General features: G+C 37.6%; 1 protein-coding gene across 1 annotated transcript in view; it reads left to right on the forward strand.

The window, feature by feature from the left end:
* Positions 1-16,000: 16,000 nt before the first annotated feature.
* The window catches only part of RARB (retinoic acid receptor beta), a 463,175-nt gene continuing 458,508 nt past the window's right edge, over positions 16,001-20,667 (forward strand). Inside the window, exon 1 of the mRNA XM_056129876.1 lies at positions 16,001-16,207. Within this exon, the coding sequence (XP_055985851.1) occupies positions 16,030-16,207 (178 nt within the window). The 5' untranslated portion in view covers positions 16,001-16,029. The remainder of the gene's footprint in view (positions 16,208-20,667) is intronic.

Here is a 20,667-nt window from a genome sequence, read left to right on the forward strand (position 1 = left end):
GGAAAAGATTTACCCAGGAGTGGTAATGAGGATGGTAGTAGCTCTAGAACAGTTGAGGATTCTTTCTTATGCTAAAAGAAGATAGATTTCTAAGGCTTGCAAGAGAGTAACAAGCTTGCTTGCAGGAGGCTGAATAAAGTCCCGGAGCAGCACCAGGAGGGATTCCTGAGCACAGAGCCGGAAGTAAGCCCTGAGCACAGTTGATAGTGACCCAGAAACCAGAACGAAACAAGAAGATAGGTTTCAATAGAAACACTGAGGATTTTTTTTTTCTGAAAAGGGATCTATAGGCCAAATAACTTTGGAAATTAGACTCTGAACAATAGTGCCCCCTTCCTGAAAACTCAAATGTTGGAATTCTATTTCTCAAGGGAAATTGTATTAGGTGAAACCATTTGTAGTAATGAGCTAGGAAGGTACGGCTCTTGGGTTAGGAATCAGTATCCTCATAAAAGAGATCCTCTCGGACTGGTTTGCCTGACCTGGGCAATGTGTGGACCCAATGAGAAGGTGCTGCTTATAATTAAACCTTGATCTTAGACTTTTTTTGTCCTCTAGAATCCTAATAGATAAGTTTCTGTTATTTATAAACTGTAAAGTCTGGGGTACTTAGTTTTAGCAGCCTGAATGGTCCAAGAAAATATTCTTTTCCCTTTAACATGGGCCTATATGTCAACAATCTGCTTTGCTTCTTTAGACTTTCTTTGAGATTTCCACCTGCTCAAAAATATAAGGCCCTCATCATTCACATCCACCCTTTGCCTCAGCACTTTTCTCAGTGATTTTCCTTATGCATGCCTCTTTGCAGAGCTAGTTCTATGTGCATAAATATCCTGATTAGTTCTTTTTCTCAAAATGCTGAATGCATTTTAAGTAACAGGTGCAAGTTTATTGACAAAATATCTTTCAGGAGGAATAAAAACAAATAAGAACAGTAAAAGTGGTGAAGTTTGTAATTTAAGAAAATTCAGTATGAGGTGGGAAGCGAGAGAAGGGGGGATTCATATAAGTGGGGAGAGCAGCATTAGTGCCAGAATCTGAAGCCATTCAGAGGAGAATGGATCGTTATGTGTGCATTGCCCAGAACTGCAGCAACTTCACAAGTGTATATTATTCACTAAGGTGGAAGCCATGTGACCATTTCACTTATTTGACCATCTTCACCTAAATGTATTTTGAAAATGCTCTCTTTGTTATCTTGATTTATTAAAAGCAAATATTAAAAATATGTTTATACCTAGACCTCATGTTGTAGACTATATGCACATATAATCCCTAAAAGTTATAAGCCTGCTGCAATTCTTAAATACTAAATATCTATTCTTTAACTTCCCTGCTTTCGAGATCATATTATGATTTCTCTGATAGGATTTTCCTTTTATAAAGTGACTAAAAAACATGCCACGAATTTATTTTTAAACAGCGATGGATATGCATATGTATACTGAGCTTGACTACAGCAGAGCTACTCTACATCTATTTTTGCAATCCCCATATTAAGTTATAAGCTGTAAGGATCAAGGGGCCTCAAATACGTCTAAAAATTTTTCCTAGCTCTGTGCCATTTATGAATAGACATAACTTCTATTTGAAATCATAGCGGCCTTAAGTCAAATTTATTTATTTTCAGGTCTCACTGTGTGTGAGTGTGTCTCATGCTCAATTTTTTTATCCAAATTTTATTGAGGCATTATGTTTTATGATACCGTTAATGATAAAGTTTCATGTGTTTGATATTTTAGCATAGTTCATTTGTTTTTCTATCAAAAATTCTAAATAAAATAGTGTTTAAATAGTTTCCAAGTTAGATGCTATGAAATCATAGTCAATTATGAAATCAACAAAAACTTCTCAAATAGTGAATTAAAAATAAAACTATATTGAGGTATCATAGTTTATAATCATATTGAAGTCATTATTTAATAGTTATGGAGCTACTGTGTCAGTTAATTGATATTTTATCAGTCATCTAGAAACTGTAGACTGGTCACCTTATATTAACCTTTCTAAGCTAGTTAGGTCCTTCTAAGATTGTTAGTAATCTAAGCCTAAAGATAACAATTTTAGAATTTCTTGTGTTTAAAAAACAAGGAAAAATACAAAGCAGCTGCACAATTAGAGACTCGGTCCTCCTAAATTTCTGAACACTAAAGAAAAAAACTTTTGAAAAGTTAAGTATGTGCAATTAATTTTATTTAATTGAAATCATTGAGCTATAGCATTGTATATTTCAGGTGCGTATGATTGAAAATTGCAAATATATACTAAATTGAGTTCAACAGTAAATGTTCATTTTTATCCCTTACTGTACACTCTCCCAATTGACTCAACTCTCTTCCCCTTATGTCATTCCTTTTTTGATTTTTCATATGACTAACTAGCCATTTGTATTTCTTCTTGAAAGAAATGTCTTTTTAGATTATTTACTCATTTTTAATCAACATTTTTAAATTGTTTTCTATTTGTTTTATTTAGTTTATTTGTAAGTGTTCTCTGTGTGCCACATTTGAGTGAAATCAGAGGCTTTGTCTTTCTCTGTCTTACTTCAGCAAGCAAAAGTACGTCCATCCATGTTGTTGCAAATGGCAGGATTTCATCTTTTTTATTGCTCAGTAGTACTCGATTGTATATTTATACTATATATTCTTTGTGACAGTAGACTGTTTCCAGATCTTGAATAATATGAAAGAATACTGCAATAGATATAAGTATGTGTTTGTATCTTTTTGAATTAATGTTTTTGTGTTTTGGAGGTAAATGCCGAGCAGCAAAATGACTACTGGGAAAATTCTGTTTTCAACCTTTTGAGGTATCCCCATACTGCTTTCCATAATAGCTGCACAAATTTACATTCCTACCAACAGTGTAGAAGAATTCTTTGTGTCCTCTACGATATTTTCTGTTGGCTCTTTTAAATAACAGTCATTTTCACAGTGTGTGATGATATCTCATTCTTGTGATTTTTCATAAGCCTATTAGTCTTCTGTATGTTCTCTTGAGACAAGTGTCTTTTCAGATCATTTGACCATTTTATAAACAGATTGATTTTTGGAGGGGTAGAGTGCCTTCCTATGCAGAGGTTGGGAGCTCCTGAAGGCCTTTGCTGGTAATTCACCATCAGCTGGGTAGACAGTTCAATATGAAGGTCCAAGTGGTGCTCAGGCCCTGAAGTGCCATAAATTACCCAGGTCACCCCAGGAGTGCTCAGGCGTCTCCAGAGTTGCCCCCTAATAATGCTTACAAGACCATGTGGTGGTGGGTTAGACTCTGGGTGAGAAGCATTCATAGCATGAAACTTAATCGCTATACTATCTCTGGATTCTATCATGTTGTTATATTTTCAGTTGTTTCATGAGTTTTTCATATACTTTAGGCATCATCCCCCTTGTCTGATACATTGTGAGTAAATGTCTTTCCTCATTTAGTTAAAGCCAACATTAGAAACACAACTAGCAACTTTGGTTCATTTTATGTGGTTTGCTTGGGACAATTTTCTTTTTATACCAATACTATAATTTTGTGTTTCTCTTTACCAGGTCCCTTGTTTGTTGTGAAACAGTTTTCCCCAACGTGCCTCAACACGTTGCGCACTGGGTCCAGGGGTAAAGGATGAAGGGGGTGCAGAGAAATACCCTCTGGGAGCAGCTGATGGCTATTCACCTTATTGCCATTTTATAGAGTGTCTCAGCTTACAAGAAAGTCCAATTACATGAAGTTCAGCATTATTGGCTTATTACCTCTCCAACTCTGCTTTGCCCCTATCCAACCCCAATCAAGGCTAGATGCTGCAGTTAGGATGACTTGCTAATCATATGTGACAGTTTCTGTGTCTAGAGCTTTTGTGACTAAGAGGCCAAGTGAGGCCCAAGGACAGACACCTGGTGCTGACACCCTGTTCTTGCCAACTTTGCCCAGATACTCCCTCTTGTGAGGCTTCGCTTCTGGACCACTTTGCAAGGTCAGGTCTTATCTGCTCCAGTGCCCGTCACTATGCTCTACACTTGTTAACTTATGTTATCCCTCTCCTCTTTACTTCTGTCAAAATATTTTTGTCCTTTTTTCCCATTTTTATTATAAGTTTCTGTATGACCTGTGTATTCTGATGTGGTATTCAAAAACCAATCAATCCTATAATTATGCTAGGCTAGGAGATTCACCCTCCAGGCTAAAGATTCCCTAAGGGAAGACTATTTGTAAGATATGGCAGATTCTAGCTACTCTATAGACAGTGAAATTCTGATCCATTTGCTTAGTGAGATTCCATGATTCTAAACATGGAAACCATCATACAAAGAGTCATCTCCAAGTGTTTTGCTCAAAATCAAATAGCAGTATAAGCAAACACTTAGACCAATTTCATACTCAATACTTTATATTTTGTACCCTATGTGGAAGACCTAATATAAAATCTTCTTCTAGGATATGTGACTAAAGCCAGCATAAGTATCATATGTGTTGGGGGGTAAATATTGACTTCACAAAAGTCCATATTCACATTGCCTCACCAATAATTTATGGAATTAAAATCTGAGCATTTTACATATTCCAATAAATGTGTTTTGTCTTGTAATTTTCTACAAGTGATATTTTTACTTTGCATTCATTTATCAAATGGGACCTATTTTTTAAGGCCTAACAGGGAACACAGACACATTATACATATACTAGCAATGGTCCTTAACATACCAAATGACTCCCTCCTGTTGCAGATGATCAGTTTAGATTTCATTTGATGCTTACTTGTGGCCTAAGAACTCCTTTGACTCTATTATTTCTTTTAAATGATTCTCTCTTCTGGGACCAGGGAAATAAGTATAGTGGGTAGGGTGCTTGCCTTGTGCTTGCCTTGCACAAGACAAACCTGGGTTCCATCCCTCTTTGCCCATCTGGTCCCCTGGGCCCCTCCAGGTGTGGCCCATTCCCTCCACCCATTAAAAATAAATGACTATTCCATTTCTTTTATTTTAAAATTAAATAAAAAGGAATAAAAAATAATCTATCTTTAGTCAAATTTGTTACTTACAGTGACCTCCCTTTGGTTGAAGTTGAACATAATTTTATCAGTAATATTTATGATGAAGACAGCAGATGTAAGGATGGCTGAAAAACTACGAGGCATGCAGAACTGACTTCTTTACAGTCAAGTTTCTTTTCTATCATGAAGAGTAGTAAAAGCAACTGACAGTATATGTGCTGAGTTTGGCATTTTTTGCTGAAAACAGGTATTTTGCTGAATGCATTTGAGAAATTTAAGTGACATTACCCAGAACCAATGCCTTAAATAAGTAGAGAGATTTAAGCTAAAATACACTGGGGAAGAGGGAATATGCATGTAGCATCTGTTGAACTCAAAATTTCCTCACAATAAATTCTAAATCAGCTGAGAAATACAGGAGAGTTTTTCTGTGCTCCACCACAAGACATTTTAAAAATCAATCTTTTGTTCACTTCTGCCTGTTTTTTTAGGTCAGTCACATCAGCCATGGTGCCATTAAATTGCAGCAGGAGAAAATGAATACAGTGTTTCCAAAAATCTTATCCATGTTTTGCTTGGATTACACTTGAAGGCACTGGAGTATAAAGTTAACACTTCTCAACATGTTAAATTGTTTCACTCCTTTGTATCAAGCCAGACTATAATAATCTTTCCTCCAATTTGGAGTTTTACAGAAAGAACCTATATAGCCATCAGGGCATTAAATGACATTTCTAATTTGCCAATATGCCTGTAAATGCAAAGTAAAATCAAGTCAAATCCCACCTTTATTCATGAAGAGGGCATCTAACACAGCCCCATAGTATGACCATATCTCACTATTGTTTTTTCAATTTTAGATTGGAGCCATTTATATACCATGTATGGTTAGACATTGATTAGCTTAGACACTGATTTAATCAATTAATTAATTCATTAAGTCTTCTTTCCTTAAAGTAGTCTTTCATTCCCTGCTCATAGGAGACAATTTAAAGCTGAAAAGATGATGGAATCAACCAGAGTAGGTTTTCTAAATTTTCTGTTCACAGATTACTTTAATTGAATGATTTCCTAGTGTAATTGTGCAACATGAACTTTTCCCTATTACCTCCCAAGTTTCACTAAAATGACAAGGGATATAAAAATGCATAAAGCATTTAAGTTAACAAGAATATGAGAGATACTAATGACAGACAAGACATGGCAACAACATTTCTTTAAAAATGTAAGTATTGAGCAGTAATGAGTGAATTAATAAAGTGCAGAAAGCAGATTGTTAAGTGCTTAAGTTACAAAGGAGATGCAAGCTGTAAGATTTAGACAGTCACAGAGAGTAGAGACATTGGATATTCTGAAAGGCAGAAGTGATTGGGAAGGAAATATTGGTTGATATTCTAAACAAGGGCAATTCTAACTCTATTAATGGTATTAGCAATTAATTACCTCACCACTACATTCTAGTTGAATACTATAACCCAGGGCTGGAGCGATAGCACAGTGGTAGGGCGTTTGCCTTGCACGGGGCCGCCCGGCCAAGCAGGGATTGATTCCTCTGCCCCTCTCAGAGAGCCTGGCAAGCTCCCGAGACGCCCGCAGGGCAAAGCCTGGCAAGCTCCCCATGATGTATTCAATATGCCAAACACAGTAACAACAAGTCTCAAAATGGAAATGTTACTGGGACCGCTCAAGCAAATCGATGAACAACGGGATGACAGTGCTACAGACAGTGCTACTATAACCCAACAACAATCCCAAACTCATTCCTCCATTCAACTACTATAGACTGTTTACTAAGCCTTTTTGCTTTCTCCCCCATCCTTGAAAACTTTTAAATAATTTATCAGTGAAGTTATCAAAGAGTCCTTAGGAGAAGAAAAGCAATCTTCCTCCACCATTCTCTGTTACTGACTAGACCCATGAACAAGAGAAAAACAGCAAAAACCTTAGGAGCATGTATACCTCTTCTATATGGGAAATAGCCAGAAAAAAGTGAGTAACTTTTTAAGGTTGCTTAGAATTGGAATTAAATGCCATCTGGATAGAAACAAAGAGGAGGGGAGAGGGAGTATATAATCTTTTAGTGGAGAACAAACAGTTTTGAAGAAAATTGAATCAGCCCATAGAATAGACAAGTAGGTATCATAGTTTGTGAGAAACTAGTTTGCCTTGATATATCATTGACTTCTAGTTTCCACTACTGTGATCAGAATTAATGTTATCTGGTTCATAAAACTTACAGTAAGATGACTTGTGACCTTTGTATTCCTTTTGGAGAAACTTCTGGCAAGGGTAAGGAAGAGTATATTATATTATATATAATCATATATCACTGTCACTGTCACTGTTGTTCATCGATTTGCTCGAGCGGGCCCAGTAACATTGTGATACTTGTTACTGTGTTTGGCATATTGAATACATCAGGGGTAGCTTTCCAGGCTTTGCCATGTGGGCGAGATACTCTCGGCAGCTTGCAGGGCTCTCTGAGAGAGGTGGAAGAATCGAACTCGGGTAGGCCATGTTGGCTTCGTGCAAGGCAAATGCCCTACCCACTGTGCTATCGCTCCAGCCCATAATCATATATAATATATATAATTTTATTCATATGTGTATAGAAAGATATACACATTAACATATGTTTTTGTGCCACATCTGACAGTGCTCAAGGATTACTCAACTGGTGCTTGGGAGTTACTTCTGATATTACCCAGGGTTCCAAGTAGTCATGAGGATAGAATCCAGTACTCCTGCGTGAAAAGTATGTTTTCCAGCTCTTTGAACAATCTTCTGTCCCCAAGTGTAATTTTTTTTACAAAACAACAAAATATTACACAAGAAGAAAATAACATTCTGAAAATGTTTATCACAAAGCTAAATGAATTAACATCAGTTTATACAGCTAAAGGTAAAAGATACTAGCAGTCTGTTTATTAGTACCATACTCTGTCTTTATAATTCATCCGCATAGAAACTTGCTGAAATTCTCAGTGATCTGTTAAAATGAATTATTCTAGATGGACTTGTGTTGCTCTTTCAAAACTAATCACTACATTAATCACTATTAATAATTGCTAATTAATTAAAATAATTAATCACATTAACCTATTTTGTAATAGTTTGCTAGTAAATATCACCAAAAATTTGTGGAAAATATTAATTATTTACAGATCTCATGCCACATAGCTCAGATTTTCTCAAATATTTTTACTTTTCATAGGTTCTGCTGTACTTAATAGTAATAGGCTACATATGGTGACAGAATAATGGTTCAAAGGGCTGGAGCACATGCATTGCATGTGAGAGCCTTAGATTCATTCCTGTACCCCACGAGCAACACTAAGAAAAATCACCAAGTATAGAGTCAAATCGTAGCCCCAAAAACAGCGTGACCATAAATGACAACATAAACAAAGCATGCATTGAACTGAGATTTGAAAATGTATTTCCTGGAGGACTAGTTCATGGTAGGAAGCACGCCACCAAGGGGAAGGGGGAGTACAGTGAGGGCAGAGAAGGGACCACTACAACAGTAATAGTTGTGCATGATCACTCTGGACACAAACTAAGTGCTGAATGGAGGTCAAGTGATTTGCAAGATACCCTTTCATTGACAGCATTGTAAACCATAGTGTCTAAAAGGAAGATGAGAGGAGAAGAAGGAGAAGGAGAAGGAGAAGGAGAAGGAGAAGGAGAAGGAGAAGGAGAAGGAGAAGGAGAAGGAGAAGGAGAAGGAGGAGAAGGAGAAGGAGAAGGAGAAGGAGAAGGAGAAGGAGAAGGAGGAGAAGGAGAAGGAGAAGGAAAAGGAGAAGGAGAAGGAGAAGGAGAAGGAGGAGAAGGAGAAGGAAAAGGAGAAGGAGAAGGAGAAGGAGGAGAAGGAGGAGAAGGAGGAGAAGGAGAAGGAGAGAAGAGGAGGAGCAGGAGGAGGAGGAGGAGAAGAAGAAGGAGAAGAAGAAGAGAAAGAAGGAAGGAAGGAAGGAAGGAAGGAAGGAAGGAAGGAAGGAAGGAAGGAAGGAAGGAAGGAAGGAAGGAAGGGTGTCTGAAGGGAAGGGTAGAGGGAGGCAGGCAGAAGGGAAACTGGGGACATTTGTGGTGGGAAAGGTACAGTAGTGAAGGGATGGGTGTTGGAGCATTGTGTAACTGAGACTTGAACATGGACAATTTTGTAACTGTATGTCTCATGGTGATTCGATATAAATAAATTAAAAATAAAATATTTTTTAAAAAGAAAATCTATTTTCTGTTTTTAGTTTTTGTTTTATGCCACAGCAAGAGGTTCTAGAGAGCCAACTCCCAGTGATTAAAACTGGAACTTTTAAGTCCCTATCTAGCCCTATCTTTCTGATCTTTTAAAAGTCTGATCTTTTAAAAAGTTCATATTCCTAGTTGGAAGAGCTGTCTATATGCATATCAGGAATGTTCAGACAAAGCCTCTTCTTTCACTGTATTTTTAAGTGCTTACAATTCATCATAATTAATACAACAAAGAAGCATATTTTAGGGTAGTGCATTTCACTACCTTTGAAGCCCAAGTATAAAGCCTATAAATCTAATATTTAGAGACTCCCACAATGAAAAGACCCCTTTTTTGGTTAAAAAAAAAGCAAGAAAACACTTAACAAGATTTACATATTAGAATAACTTGCAATAAGATTTTCCTTTTAGGCATAGATAGGGCTAGAAAAAAAAAAGCGAACCAACTGATAAAACCAAGAAAGAAGACATAAAAGCAAGATTACCAAGTGGTAATTCCTAGTCTGCCATATCTGCATTAGGTCTGGAAAGCTACTAATCAGCCCCAGAGTATGAGGGGCTGTCTGTCTCCAATTTGAAATTCCTGTATCATATGAAATCTCTGACAAAATTGTATTTCAAATATCTGGGAAAAAAATTAGATGTAAAGAAAAGTGTCAGATTACATTACAAATTTATATTAAGGCAAAGGTAAATTTTATAATATAAACTATAAACATAGTACCACATGTAACACAGCTGGAACAATATTTAGACATAATAATATAATGTAAATTTTATCTTTAAAATCATAATGTTACTATACTATAAGGGAGAAGAAAGTGTTTTGATATGTGGGCAATAATCAAAGAGAACTGGACTATATTTATAATAAAAATAAATTGACTAGAAATATATCTTGGTGATAGAATATAGTCTTACGTGTGAGGTCCTGTGTTTAATCCCTGGCACCATGCCAAGTCCACATCTATAATAGAAACCAACAGATAAAACAGAAAATGTTGTGAAACTATGTAAAAAACAACAGGTATGTCACCTTCAATTGTAAGCAGCAAGAGGGAAATCCCAGCTAAACTTGTTTTAAGTGGTGGCTTATAGGCAGGAGTTCAAGGTTAGGAAGTGAACTGCCTTTTTTTATTTATGTTATGTTAAAAATGCAGTATTTTTTAACAAGTGGCTAAGATGATCAATGTCTTGAATATCCTAAACATGTTCTCTACCACATGCTCCATCTCTTAGGTCCCTGTTTTTCTTTTTCAATCTAAAGTGGTGGTCAAGAAGCTATAGCCCATAGATCAAGTTTAGCAAGTAGCCCTTTTTCATAAATATTGTTGAAAGGGAGCTATGCCTACTCATTCGTGGAATATCTGTGGATGCACTATACCCTGAAGAAGTTGGTACTAAAGCAGAATTGAGAAGCTATGACAGAGGCTACATGTCCTACAATCTAAAGTATGTACTCCCTGGTTCTTTACAAAAGAAGTTTAATACTTTGGGATCTAGAGCAGTGGTTTGCTGATGATAGCTGCCTTGACATCACCTGACAGTCTTGCTGGGCCTATTCTTGTGTTTCTGATTAAGGGAGGGCAAGGAGAATCTGCATTTTTAATGATTTTCTAGGTGATGCCTCAAACTTCTAGTTTGAGGATTTTGACCTGAGACTTACTGATCTAAGACTTTGGTTGCATTTGAAAAAAAAAACTCATGCATATGCTTCTAAAATAAATATGTAATGTTTGCTCTAAGCCTGAAATTCATGTGCAGAAAAAAAAAAAACAGGGGCTGAGTGATAGCACAGCGGATAGGCATGCGGCCAACCTGGGTTTGATTCCCAGCATCCCATATGGTCCCCTGAGTACCACCAGGAGTAATTCCTGAGTGCATGAGCCAGGAGTGACCCCTGTGCATTGCTGGGTGTGACCTAAACTCCCCTGCCCCCCCAAAAAACACCAGAGCAACACAATTTAACCATGATAAGAAATAATTAAAGTGTAAATTTTTGAGCCTTTAATGGAACAAAAACATGAGCAAATTTTATTGGAGAAGGTATGCTGTCTTTGATCTATACTGGGATGTCACAGAGGCAGGCTTAGATGTCTACAGAACACGGCTGTCCCTCACTGTGTAGTGCATAGATCCAAGGTAGATGTATGGTGCTACTCCTGGCTTCCCACTGCTCAGCAAAGGCAGTTGTTTCTAAACTCTTATGCTTCCTCTTCTAAAATATGCTCTTGGCTTTTTATTGCTGTTTGTTTGTTGTAGAACACTTGTTGTCTGGCAACTGTTTGAGGGAATATTAAACCTGCTCTTACCATTTGCACAGGCACCAGAACTCATCCCCGGAACTCTCCTGATTCTAGCCATCCTGATCCAGTCCCCATTCCTATCCCCCCCTCCCCGCCCACACTCCATTTGCTTGCCTGCTATGGAGAGAGAAAGACCCTCAATGAGCCCAAACTCAAACCAGGCATGGAGGCAAAAAAAGGCACTACTACTCCCAATGACCATCATTTTTTTTTTCTAAAAGCCTGAAACAAAGGAAATTCTCTGCTTCCAGGAATGGCCTTAATCAGTCACATATGTGAACACAGGCCCAGTTTTCCATCAGCGTAACAGGATTTTCTCAACGCATTGATTTTCTTTCTTTCTTTTTTTTTTTTTTTTTTTTGCTTATTATCAGCAAAAGGTTGTCGGTGTGGTTTTTGGTTGTTGTTTTTAAAGATCCTAGGAATGATAGCAGACCTTTCAACCAGAGAGGCAAGTTGCCAAGTATCTGCAGTATTTGGAAGTGAAGAGCAATGAAGGATTATTGTGGGTAGAAAGAGCCCTCATTGGTAGAAACAAACAAACAGCTTTTAAAAATCTAAGAATTGTGCCCTGCGGGGGTAGGTTTGCTGAACTGTCTGCTCTACCAGTTAATGAGGTAGTTTGTCTAATGGAGATAGAAAAGACCATTTATAACAATGTTGGTCTTTGTGTGTGGTTTAAAAATCAAATTGAGTGGAAATGCAGCAAATACGAAATGGCACTGTTTATTTTCTAATTAATTTGCTACAAACTACAGCATAAAAGTGTTAAATATATTAGATGCTATGTGATTTTTAGGAGAGAGCACTGAAAATGTTCACTTCTCATTGTCTTTCTTTTCATCAAAGACCTAAGTTGTGATTGGAAAGTTTGCAAAGGATGTTGATATTTTATTTGGGCTGGGGGGAGGTGACAGTTTTGGAGTTTCATAAGTCAACTGGGAATATTGTCTCCTTTGTAAGGTTCACACTGAGGTTCCAGGAGCTTAGGACCATATGGTCTCACTGATGACAGTGTTTATTTTTAATATTAATAGGCCAAGGATGCAAGGTCCTGGGGAGAATGTCATCTGAAGGAGGAAAACTACTGACATTGTGATTGCTTATGGACTTTTTCCTTTGTAGGGTACACAAGGCAGGCACTCAGTATATAAAACCACACATAGACAGGAAAGAGCAAGGTAATAGAACTTGCAAGATCTAGGTTCAAATTCTGGCATAGCCACAATCTCTGACGTTGTGAGTAAGTCATTTAAACTCACTGAGATTTACTTTGCTTCCTGGAAAATAAAGTAGCATCGCCTGATAGCTCTATCCTAAATGTTAGACTATCATTCATAAATGAATGTCGTACACAAATTAACAGATGTTATTATCGATTAGAATATTTGGGGGGCTGTAATAACCAATCTATATTCAGAAACAGATCAGTAAACCTTAATAGGTCTTTGTTCTCAACTTTGCCCAGATACACCTTTGATTCTTTCATGACAAAATTTTCAGTCCTAGTATTCTCTTCCTAGGACAGTTGTGATGTATTCTCTTTTATATCCTTAGCCCCAAAGATTCTCATCCATTTTAGCAATTTTTTTGCCAAGAACATATTATTTGATGATAATGTTAATGTTAAATTTTAGCTGCCATTTACAATTTGTTTACTCTCTACCAATGACTTGTCTTCTCTTGATTTTATTTTGTTCATGATCACTATCACGACCACCCTGTTGTTCGTCGATTGCCTCGAGCAGGTGCCAGTAACGTCTTCTTCGTCCTAGCCCTGAGATTTTTTTTTTTAAAGTGCCATATTCAAGGCTTTTTCAGGGTTAGGAGAATGAGACCCATCATTGTTACTGGTATTTGGCATATTGGGTATACCACGGGGAGTTTGCCAGACTCTGCCGTGTGGGCATGTTACATTTGGTAGCCTGCCAGTTTGACCAAATTAGGAATGAGATGATAAGATGTCATTATCATTATCAAAGCATTCGCGGCCGCGCGCTTTCGGGAGCTGAGTGTGATGATCTCTGGATCCTGGCCGTTGTTGGAGTTACACGGCAGTTGGTGGGTGTAACTGCCAGTAACTCTGGCAGGTCCAGTCCCAAACTGTGCAGGCTTGGAGATCTCAGCCCCGGGTCCCACACACCTGGGTTCCTCTGTCAGTTCTTTTGTGCGTGAGGCTCATCCAAGTGTGTGGAGAGTGCTCCCAGCATGGCCTTGGCTGGGCCTCGATGGTCTTCAGCTGTTGGGCCCTGGTGGAGACAGTCAGGCATAGGGTAGGAGACTCTGTCTTGTTCTCTCCCAGGAGCTGAGTATGATGATCTCTGGATCCTGGCCGTTGTTGGAGTTACACGGCAGTTGGTGGGTGTAACTGCCAGTAACTCTGGCAGGTCCAGTCCCAAACTGTGCAGGCTTGGAGATCTCAGCCCCGGGTCCCACACACCTGGGTTCCTCTGTCAGTTCTTTTATGCGTGAGGCTCATCCAAGTGTGTGGAGAGTGCTCCCGGCATTTTTTTTGTTACTTTGCTTAATTCTCCCATCATCCCTCATGAAATAAATTTGATTTTTATCTCTGTATTTTAAAAATTACATAAGAGAGGTAAGATAATTAATAGTCCAGGGTGCAAGGGTATGATATTGTAGCTCTGAAATAGTGCTCTTAACAACTATTATAATGCTGATCTTGGGCTGTTGGCCTTGTTCTATGCCACATGGATTTACAATGAGAGTTTGACCTTTAATGGACTACTGAAGATTGATCATCAGAACCAAAGTGAATTTGTGAGGCATATTATCAGTTCATCTTGGAATTTATTTCAGGTTTTTATTTCTAGTAGTGAAGAACTCTAGATGCTGATCAGTGCTTGAATATGCTTTATGAGAGACAGGGTAGTTTATCTATCCTTCATAATATAAACTCAATCAAGAGTTAAACTGAAAATTCCCTGATGATAGGAGAATTACATTACATTGTTCCATGCATATATCTCTAGTGTCTACATTAGCACCTAACTTACAAAATAGTAAGGCAAGGTTTGATTGATACTTGGATCATTGAGCAAATTAAAAAATAGATGGTTGTATGCATCATTGATAGAAACAAATGGTGTTCTTATATACTATTGATAACAGGAGCTAGAATAAAATATTTCACTGATCATTGATTGCTATCTCTTATTTATCTTTCATTAAACTTTCTTTGCAATTATATTTAACTTATTGACTAATTGACTACATTCAAATCCAAAGTTATTCACATCAAATATGTAAAATGTAAAAGCAGGTAAGTTAGAACAACAAGCAATATACTATCAAGTTCTCTAAGAGAAAGAGATTTCATTCACACATTTAATAAATACTTATTGGCTCTGTTTCTTGACAGGTATCTTTATAGTAACTTGAGACACTGCTGCTAACAAAACAAAGGAAAAACCCTTCCTAGTGACTGTATTCTAATGAGGAAGTAAATAGAACAAAGGGGGGGGAGAGAGAGAGAGAGAGAGAGAGAGAGAGAGAGAGAGAGAGAGAGCAGAGACACAGACACAGACACAGACACAGAGTGGCAGGAGGCTGGGGGACAGGGGATGTCAGGAGGGAAACTGAAGTAGGGTAGGTGGCAGGAGAGAAACTTGGGTCTTTGGTGGTGGGAAAAGGACACTAGTAGAGGGATGAGTTTTGGATCATTGTATGACTGAAACATGATCATGAACAGCTTTGCTTGAAAGTAAAGGTAAAGGTCCTCCCGTTGATCGTCGATTTGCTCGAGCGGGCCCAGTAACGTCTCCATTGGAGACTTTGTTGTTACTGTGTTTGGCATATCGAATACTCTTGGTAGCTTGCCGGGCTCTCCGAGAGGGGCGGAGGAATCGAACTCAGGTCAGCCATGTTGGCCGCTTGTAAGGCGAATGCCTTACCGCTGTGCTATCGCTCCAGCCCTTTATATCTGTGTATCTCATGATTGATGTATTATGTATCTCATTTAATTGATGTAACTCAATTAAAACAAATAGAAGACCATGTATGAGATCAAATTTTGTGAGTATCATGGAAAAGAGTTGAGCAGAATGAAGAATATGGGAATAGTGGGGGAGAAGGGTATTCTTTAACATCAGATACAATTATCCTGATATTGTGTAAAAGTTTTACATTCTATGTGAAAATTTAAGAAAATGAAGGAAAAGAATGTTAGAGAAAAATTGGGTCTCAGAAACTCAAATTAATGTTAGATATTTATCTTACAGGATTAGCTGCTTTGGACTTTTAAAACAATAACATTCCCCAGCCTTAAAGTGAGAAGCTGAATTTTCAAAAATCACCCTGTAATCAGCATGACAAAATGAGTGGTGGAAAACCCAAACTGAGAAGAAGCCAGGTCATCTGTTGAACCAGAACACACCTCAGACTCAACTCTTGCCCTGAATTTACCAGTGCCCTACTTTGGTTCATGACCCAGAGTGATGTGTTCCCACACCAGAGGACCTTTCAATCTGTGAGGCCTGAATCATGACCACCAGTAGCCACGCATGTCCTGTCCCAACAGTGAATGGACACATGACTCACTATCCAGCTGCTCCTTACCCATTACTGTTTCCACCTGTCATTGGAGGACTTTCCCTGCCTCCTCTGCACGGTCTACATGGCCATCCTCCTCCAAGTGGATGCAGCACCCCATCACCTGCAAGTAAGTGCCGCTGATATTTTCTCTATTTTCTCTTAATTGATTGGAAGACTTTGAGAAAATAGGAAGATTCCTTTCCAGGATGAATTCTTATTTCATTTGATAGTGGCTTTTCTTGGTTTACAGGATTGTCCCTTCAGTTCTGTTAATAGAAGTGTAATTTGAAACCAGATAAACAATGATTTACAGATTTTGTCTATGGAAAAATGTCCTTGTCATTTTGTCCAATTTTATAAAATATAAATATAAGGCCCTCCCGTTGTTCGTTGATTTGCTCGAGCGGGCCCAGTAACGTCTCCATTGGAGACTTTGTTGTTACTGTGTTTGGCATATCGAATACATCACGGGGAGCTTGCCAGGCTCTGCCGTGTGGGCGAGATACTCTCGGTAGCTTGTCGGGCTCCGAGAGGGGCGGAGGAATCGAACTCGGGTCGGCCATGTTGGCTGTGTGCAAGGCAAACGCCCTACCGTGGGTCCAAGACACTGGACAAAATTAATCACTTGTGACAAAATGTGAACAGTGAATTAGGGGTGATACCATAAAAGTCATTTGTGATAATCCTGGATTTAACACTGACTTTGATTGTGGGGTCTTCTTTTAATCTCCATTCCATTTCCAGTACAGGAAATATCCATAATGAATGACAACTATCCAGGGACCTTTAATACCATTTTATATTACATCAAGCTTTTTTTAATGTTCTCAAATTACTACCGGTTCTGTGTTAAACTCCTTACTAAAATCTTGCTTTTCTTTAAAATATTTTATGTAAATTAATATAAAAAGAAAAGTGATGAGTCAGAATTTTAAAGTCTGAGTTGACTTGCTTATTAAAAGCATCCCTATTAGATCATTTCTTTTTCAATTTCTTCATGTTTGAGGACAAACTGTAGAAGCCTGTGAGGGTTTTAAATTTTTGAAACAGGTATGATACAAGATGTTTTCTTTTTGAAACTTGGTTTGATACAAGCTTTTCTATTTCATCACTTCCTTGACTCTTTTATATTGTACTCTGTGTTTCTTAACTTTTTTCCCCTCCTATATACTGAGCTTTCTGGAAGCTGAAAACTTATTCTACCTAATAAGATCCCTCAGCTCTTGGTATTTTGTGTTCAAAAATTGTGTCTAGATGTTTGAATGTCAAGATATTTGGATGATAGGTGGTGGGATAAACAGATAAACTTGTATTGCATGAATGTTAACTGCAATAATGCTTGATAAACACAAATGTGTTTTCCTTCTCAGGATCATATAATTATATATTATTTCCTTTTTGTGTCCAATTTTTCCTTTTTGTGTATTTCTGTCCAGATCATGTAATCCATAAAGTCTTTAAATTGCTTACCTTAGGCAACTTAATCTTATGTTAAACGTGAAATACATACTTAGTAACTTCTTAGCTGTGAGTAGATATAGAAAAAGTACTTGAATTCAAAGTTTCTTGATGATCTAGGTGTCAATACCTTGTTCACCTAACATGCAAATAATGCCATTGAACTGCATTTAGCTAACACATGAAGAAATATGACTAAATGATCTTTTAGAGACCTTTAAAATTTGACCAAAAAGAGCTTCTGAATCTCATCCCATACTCAGTCAGCAAAATGCACAGCATGTTTTAGCCTATTTCTTTTCTGAGATGAGAAGTAAACATTGTAGATGTAGGCAATGATTTAAGATATAAGTTTTATTACCACCCTGGGTGATATAATCCTGTATATTGTAAACTCTTACTCAGGTAGAGCCCAGAGGTTCACCAGAAAACTTGAGATTTTCTGGCTACTGATTTTAAGGAAAATGAAGCACATAGTAAATGATAGTTGAGTTATTCATGCTGGGTTAACATTCTTAAACACTTGGACAGACTCTCAATCTACAACACCTTGTCTATCCATTTGCAGATATTTTTAGGTTGGATAATTCTAATAATGCATTGCTAGCAAAGTAGAGTCTATTGACCAAATCTAGCTTGCCTTCTGTTATTGAAAATAAAGTTTTATTGGAACACTGCCACATTTATTTGCTCACATCACATCTGTGGTTTCTTAATGCTACAAGTTAGAGATCAGATAGCCTACAAATCCTAAGATATTTACTCTCTTTCCCTTTACAGAAAAAAAGTGTGCTGACCCCTGTCATAGAGATTACAGAATTGAGACGGGAGTCAAATTATCCCATATGTAACCCATATTCTGATGTTAGCTCTTCCAATTCCCTTCCTTAATCTAAGTCTATGAATGTCTCATAGTCCTCTGAATGAGCAGGGTTACATCTTAGCTAGGGCCTCTTTTACCTAAGTACAAGGCTGTTCTGTTTATTTCACAATTACCAATGAAGCACAATACAATCACTTTTAAAAATAACCTTAATTCAGTTTTCATTTTCTAAATCATAATTGGATAAATATTGGCAATTTGATGTGATTAAATTTTTAGAAAGTGAGAATTGGTAGTTTCAAAGTGGCAACATGTGGCAGGTTATATTTTGTTGTTTATTCCCCTGTGGGTTTTGGGGAGAGAGTACCATATAACTGACATTTCAAGGTGGCTGGAGAAGAGGCTGAGAATGAATTAAATGGAAATTTCAGGCCAGAAGCTAAAAAAATTGGCTTGCTTCAGACCCTGGTCACTTGTTTTATTATTTGTTGCTGTAGTTAAAACATGTAAAAGTCACTCTGATAAAAAAAAAACATTTAAAGAGACCATTGTTAATATGTAGTCTGTTAGTTGACCCTTGATTATGAAGTTGTGTTTGTCAAAGCCATGGTTAAGAAAGACCAGGAAACAAGGGTAAGATCAAAAAACACAGACTTAGCCAAAAATAAAAATTTTATTCATATACTGAGATTAGTTAGGGAGGTAACTGAATCCTATAAAGTCTTAATAAGTAGCAAAACACATGGTTGCATGGAAAAAAATCACTGGAGTAAAGAGAGAACTAATGTGTTGGGTGATTCTATGAAAGAACCATGCCACTGAACTGTGGGATTTGCTGATATTTCTTTTACAATCTGTATATTCCTAAATTTTGCAGCTTGTCTAAAATTGATATACTCCCTTGCTCCTGTAAAAAGATTCTTTATGGTCCATGAAATGATCAAGACTCAAGATCCTTCCTCATATGAATGTGGACCATAGTACGTATTTCTCCATTCCCATCTTGGGTAAAGATGTCCTTGACCCAACATCTCTTTTGATCATTTAACCTCTGAATTTCTCCTCTCCTAGCTGTAAAATATTGCTGTTTATAGAATAAATTGTTTTGTTTGTTTTGTTTGGGGGCCAGATCTACAAATGCTCAGGGTTTAGTCCTGGCTCTGTGCTTAGGAATCACTTGTGGCAGCATATGGGATGCCAAAGATCAATCCTGGGTTGATTGCATGCAAGAAAAATGACCTACCCTACATAGCCCACTATCGCTCTGGCTCCAGGTTTTTATAATTATATTTATACCTCCTCAGGATGAAGTTAAGCTATAAATTAGAAATAAAACTTGTCCAACAATAGGGTGAAATTCTATCATTTCAAGCTCATTTAACTCTTAACAGATAATGATTCTAGATATTATAAACCAGGTTTTCTCCTTGCCATTTCCAGCAATTAGCTTGTGTCTTTTTAATTTGTGCCTATGGTGGGCCCTAATTTTCTGTGGTATAAAGTATTCAGCTATGGTCATGAGCATTTGTGACCACTCATAATTCAGAGAGATAGTTTTACAAACTATCATCCAAGACCTTCTCTCAAAAGAAGAAACTATCTGTGAGAGAGAAGTGAATTTCAGACATTTATTTTATATGTCATGGAGCAATGGCACAGCGGTAGGGCGTTTGCCTTGCACACAGCCAACATGGCCGACCCGAGTTCAATTCCTCTGCCCCTCTCGGAGAGCCTGGCAAGCTACCGAGAGAATCTCACCCGCACGGCAGAGCCTGGCAAGCTCCCCGTGATGTATTCGATATGCCAAACACAGTAACAACAAAGTCTCCAATGGAGACGTTACTGAGCCCGCTCGAACAAATCGATGAACAACAGGAGGACAGTGATAGTTATTTTATATGTCCAAATCCTTATCTTTATATTTGATTTCATTCTTTCAACCTGATGATGCTGTAAGTGTAGAAATCAGGAACCATATAAGAAAAGATGGTTAAAATAAGCATCAAAGAAAACTACCATGTGCCCTGGACAATTCACTAAGTAGTTAATGAATATTATTCTTTTTTTTTTTCCTTTTTAAATTTTGTGATGTCCAGGATCAAATCTGGGGCCTCACATTTGCAAAGCAATTGTATCTACCACTGAACTACTACATCCCTGACCCTGAGTTTCATTGTTAATCTTTTATAATAACCTCATATTCCTGCAAGACCATCAGCCAGTAATATGGTGGGTGGATGAAAAGAGCAAAGTATGAGAACAGTTAAGCACTACTTATTATTGTAGATACCAAATCCCTCCATCCA

Source organism: Sorex fumeus, unplaced genomic scaffold (genome assembly GCF_029834395.1).
Source record: "Sorex fumeus unplaced genomic scaffold, SorFum_2.1 ptg000072l, whole genome shotgun sequence".
In the NCBI taxonomy this organism is placed as follows: Eukaryota; Metazoa; Chordata; class Mammalia; order Eulipotyphla; family Soricidae; genus Sorex; species Sorex fumeus.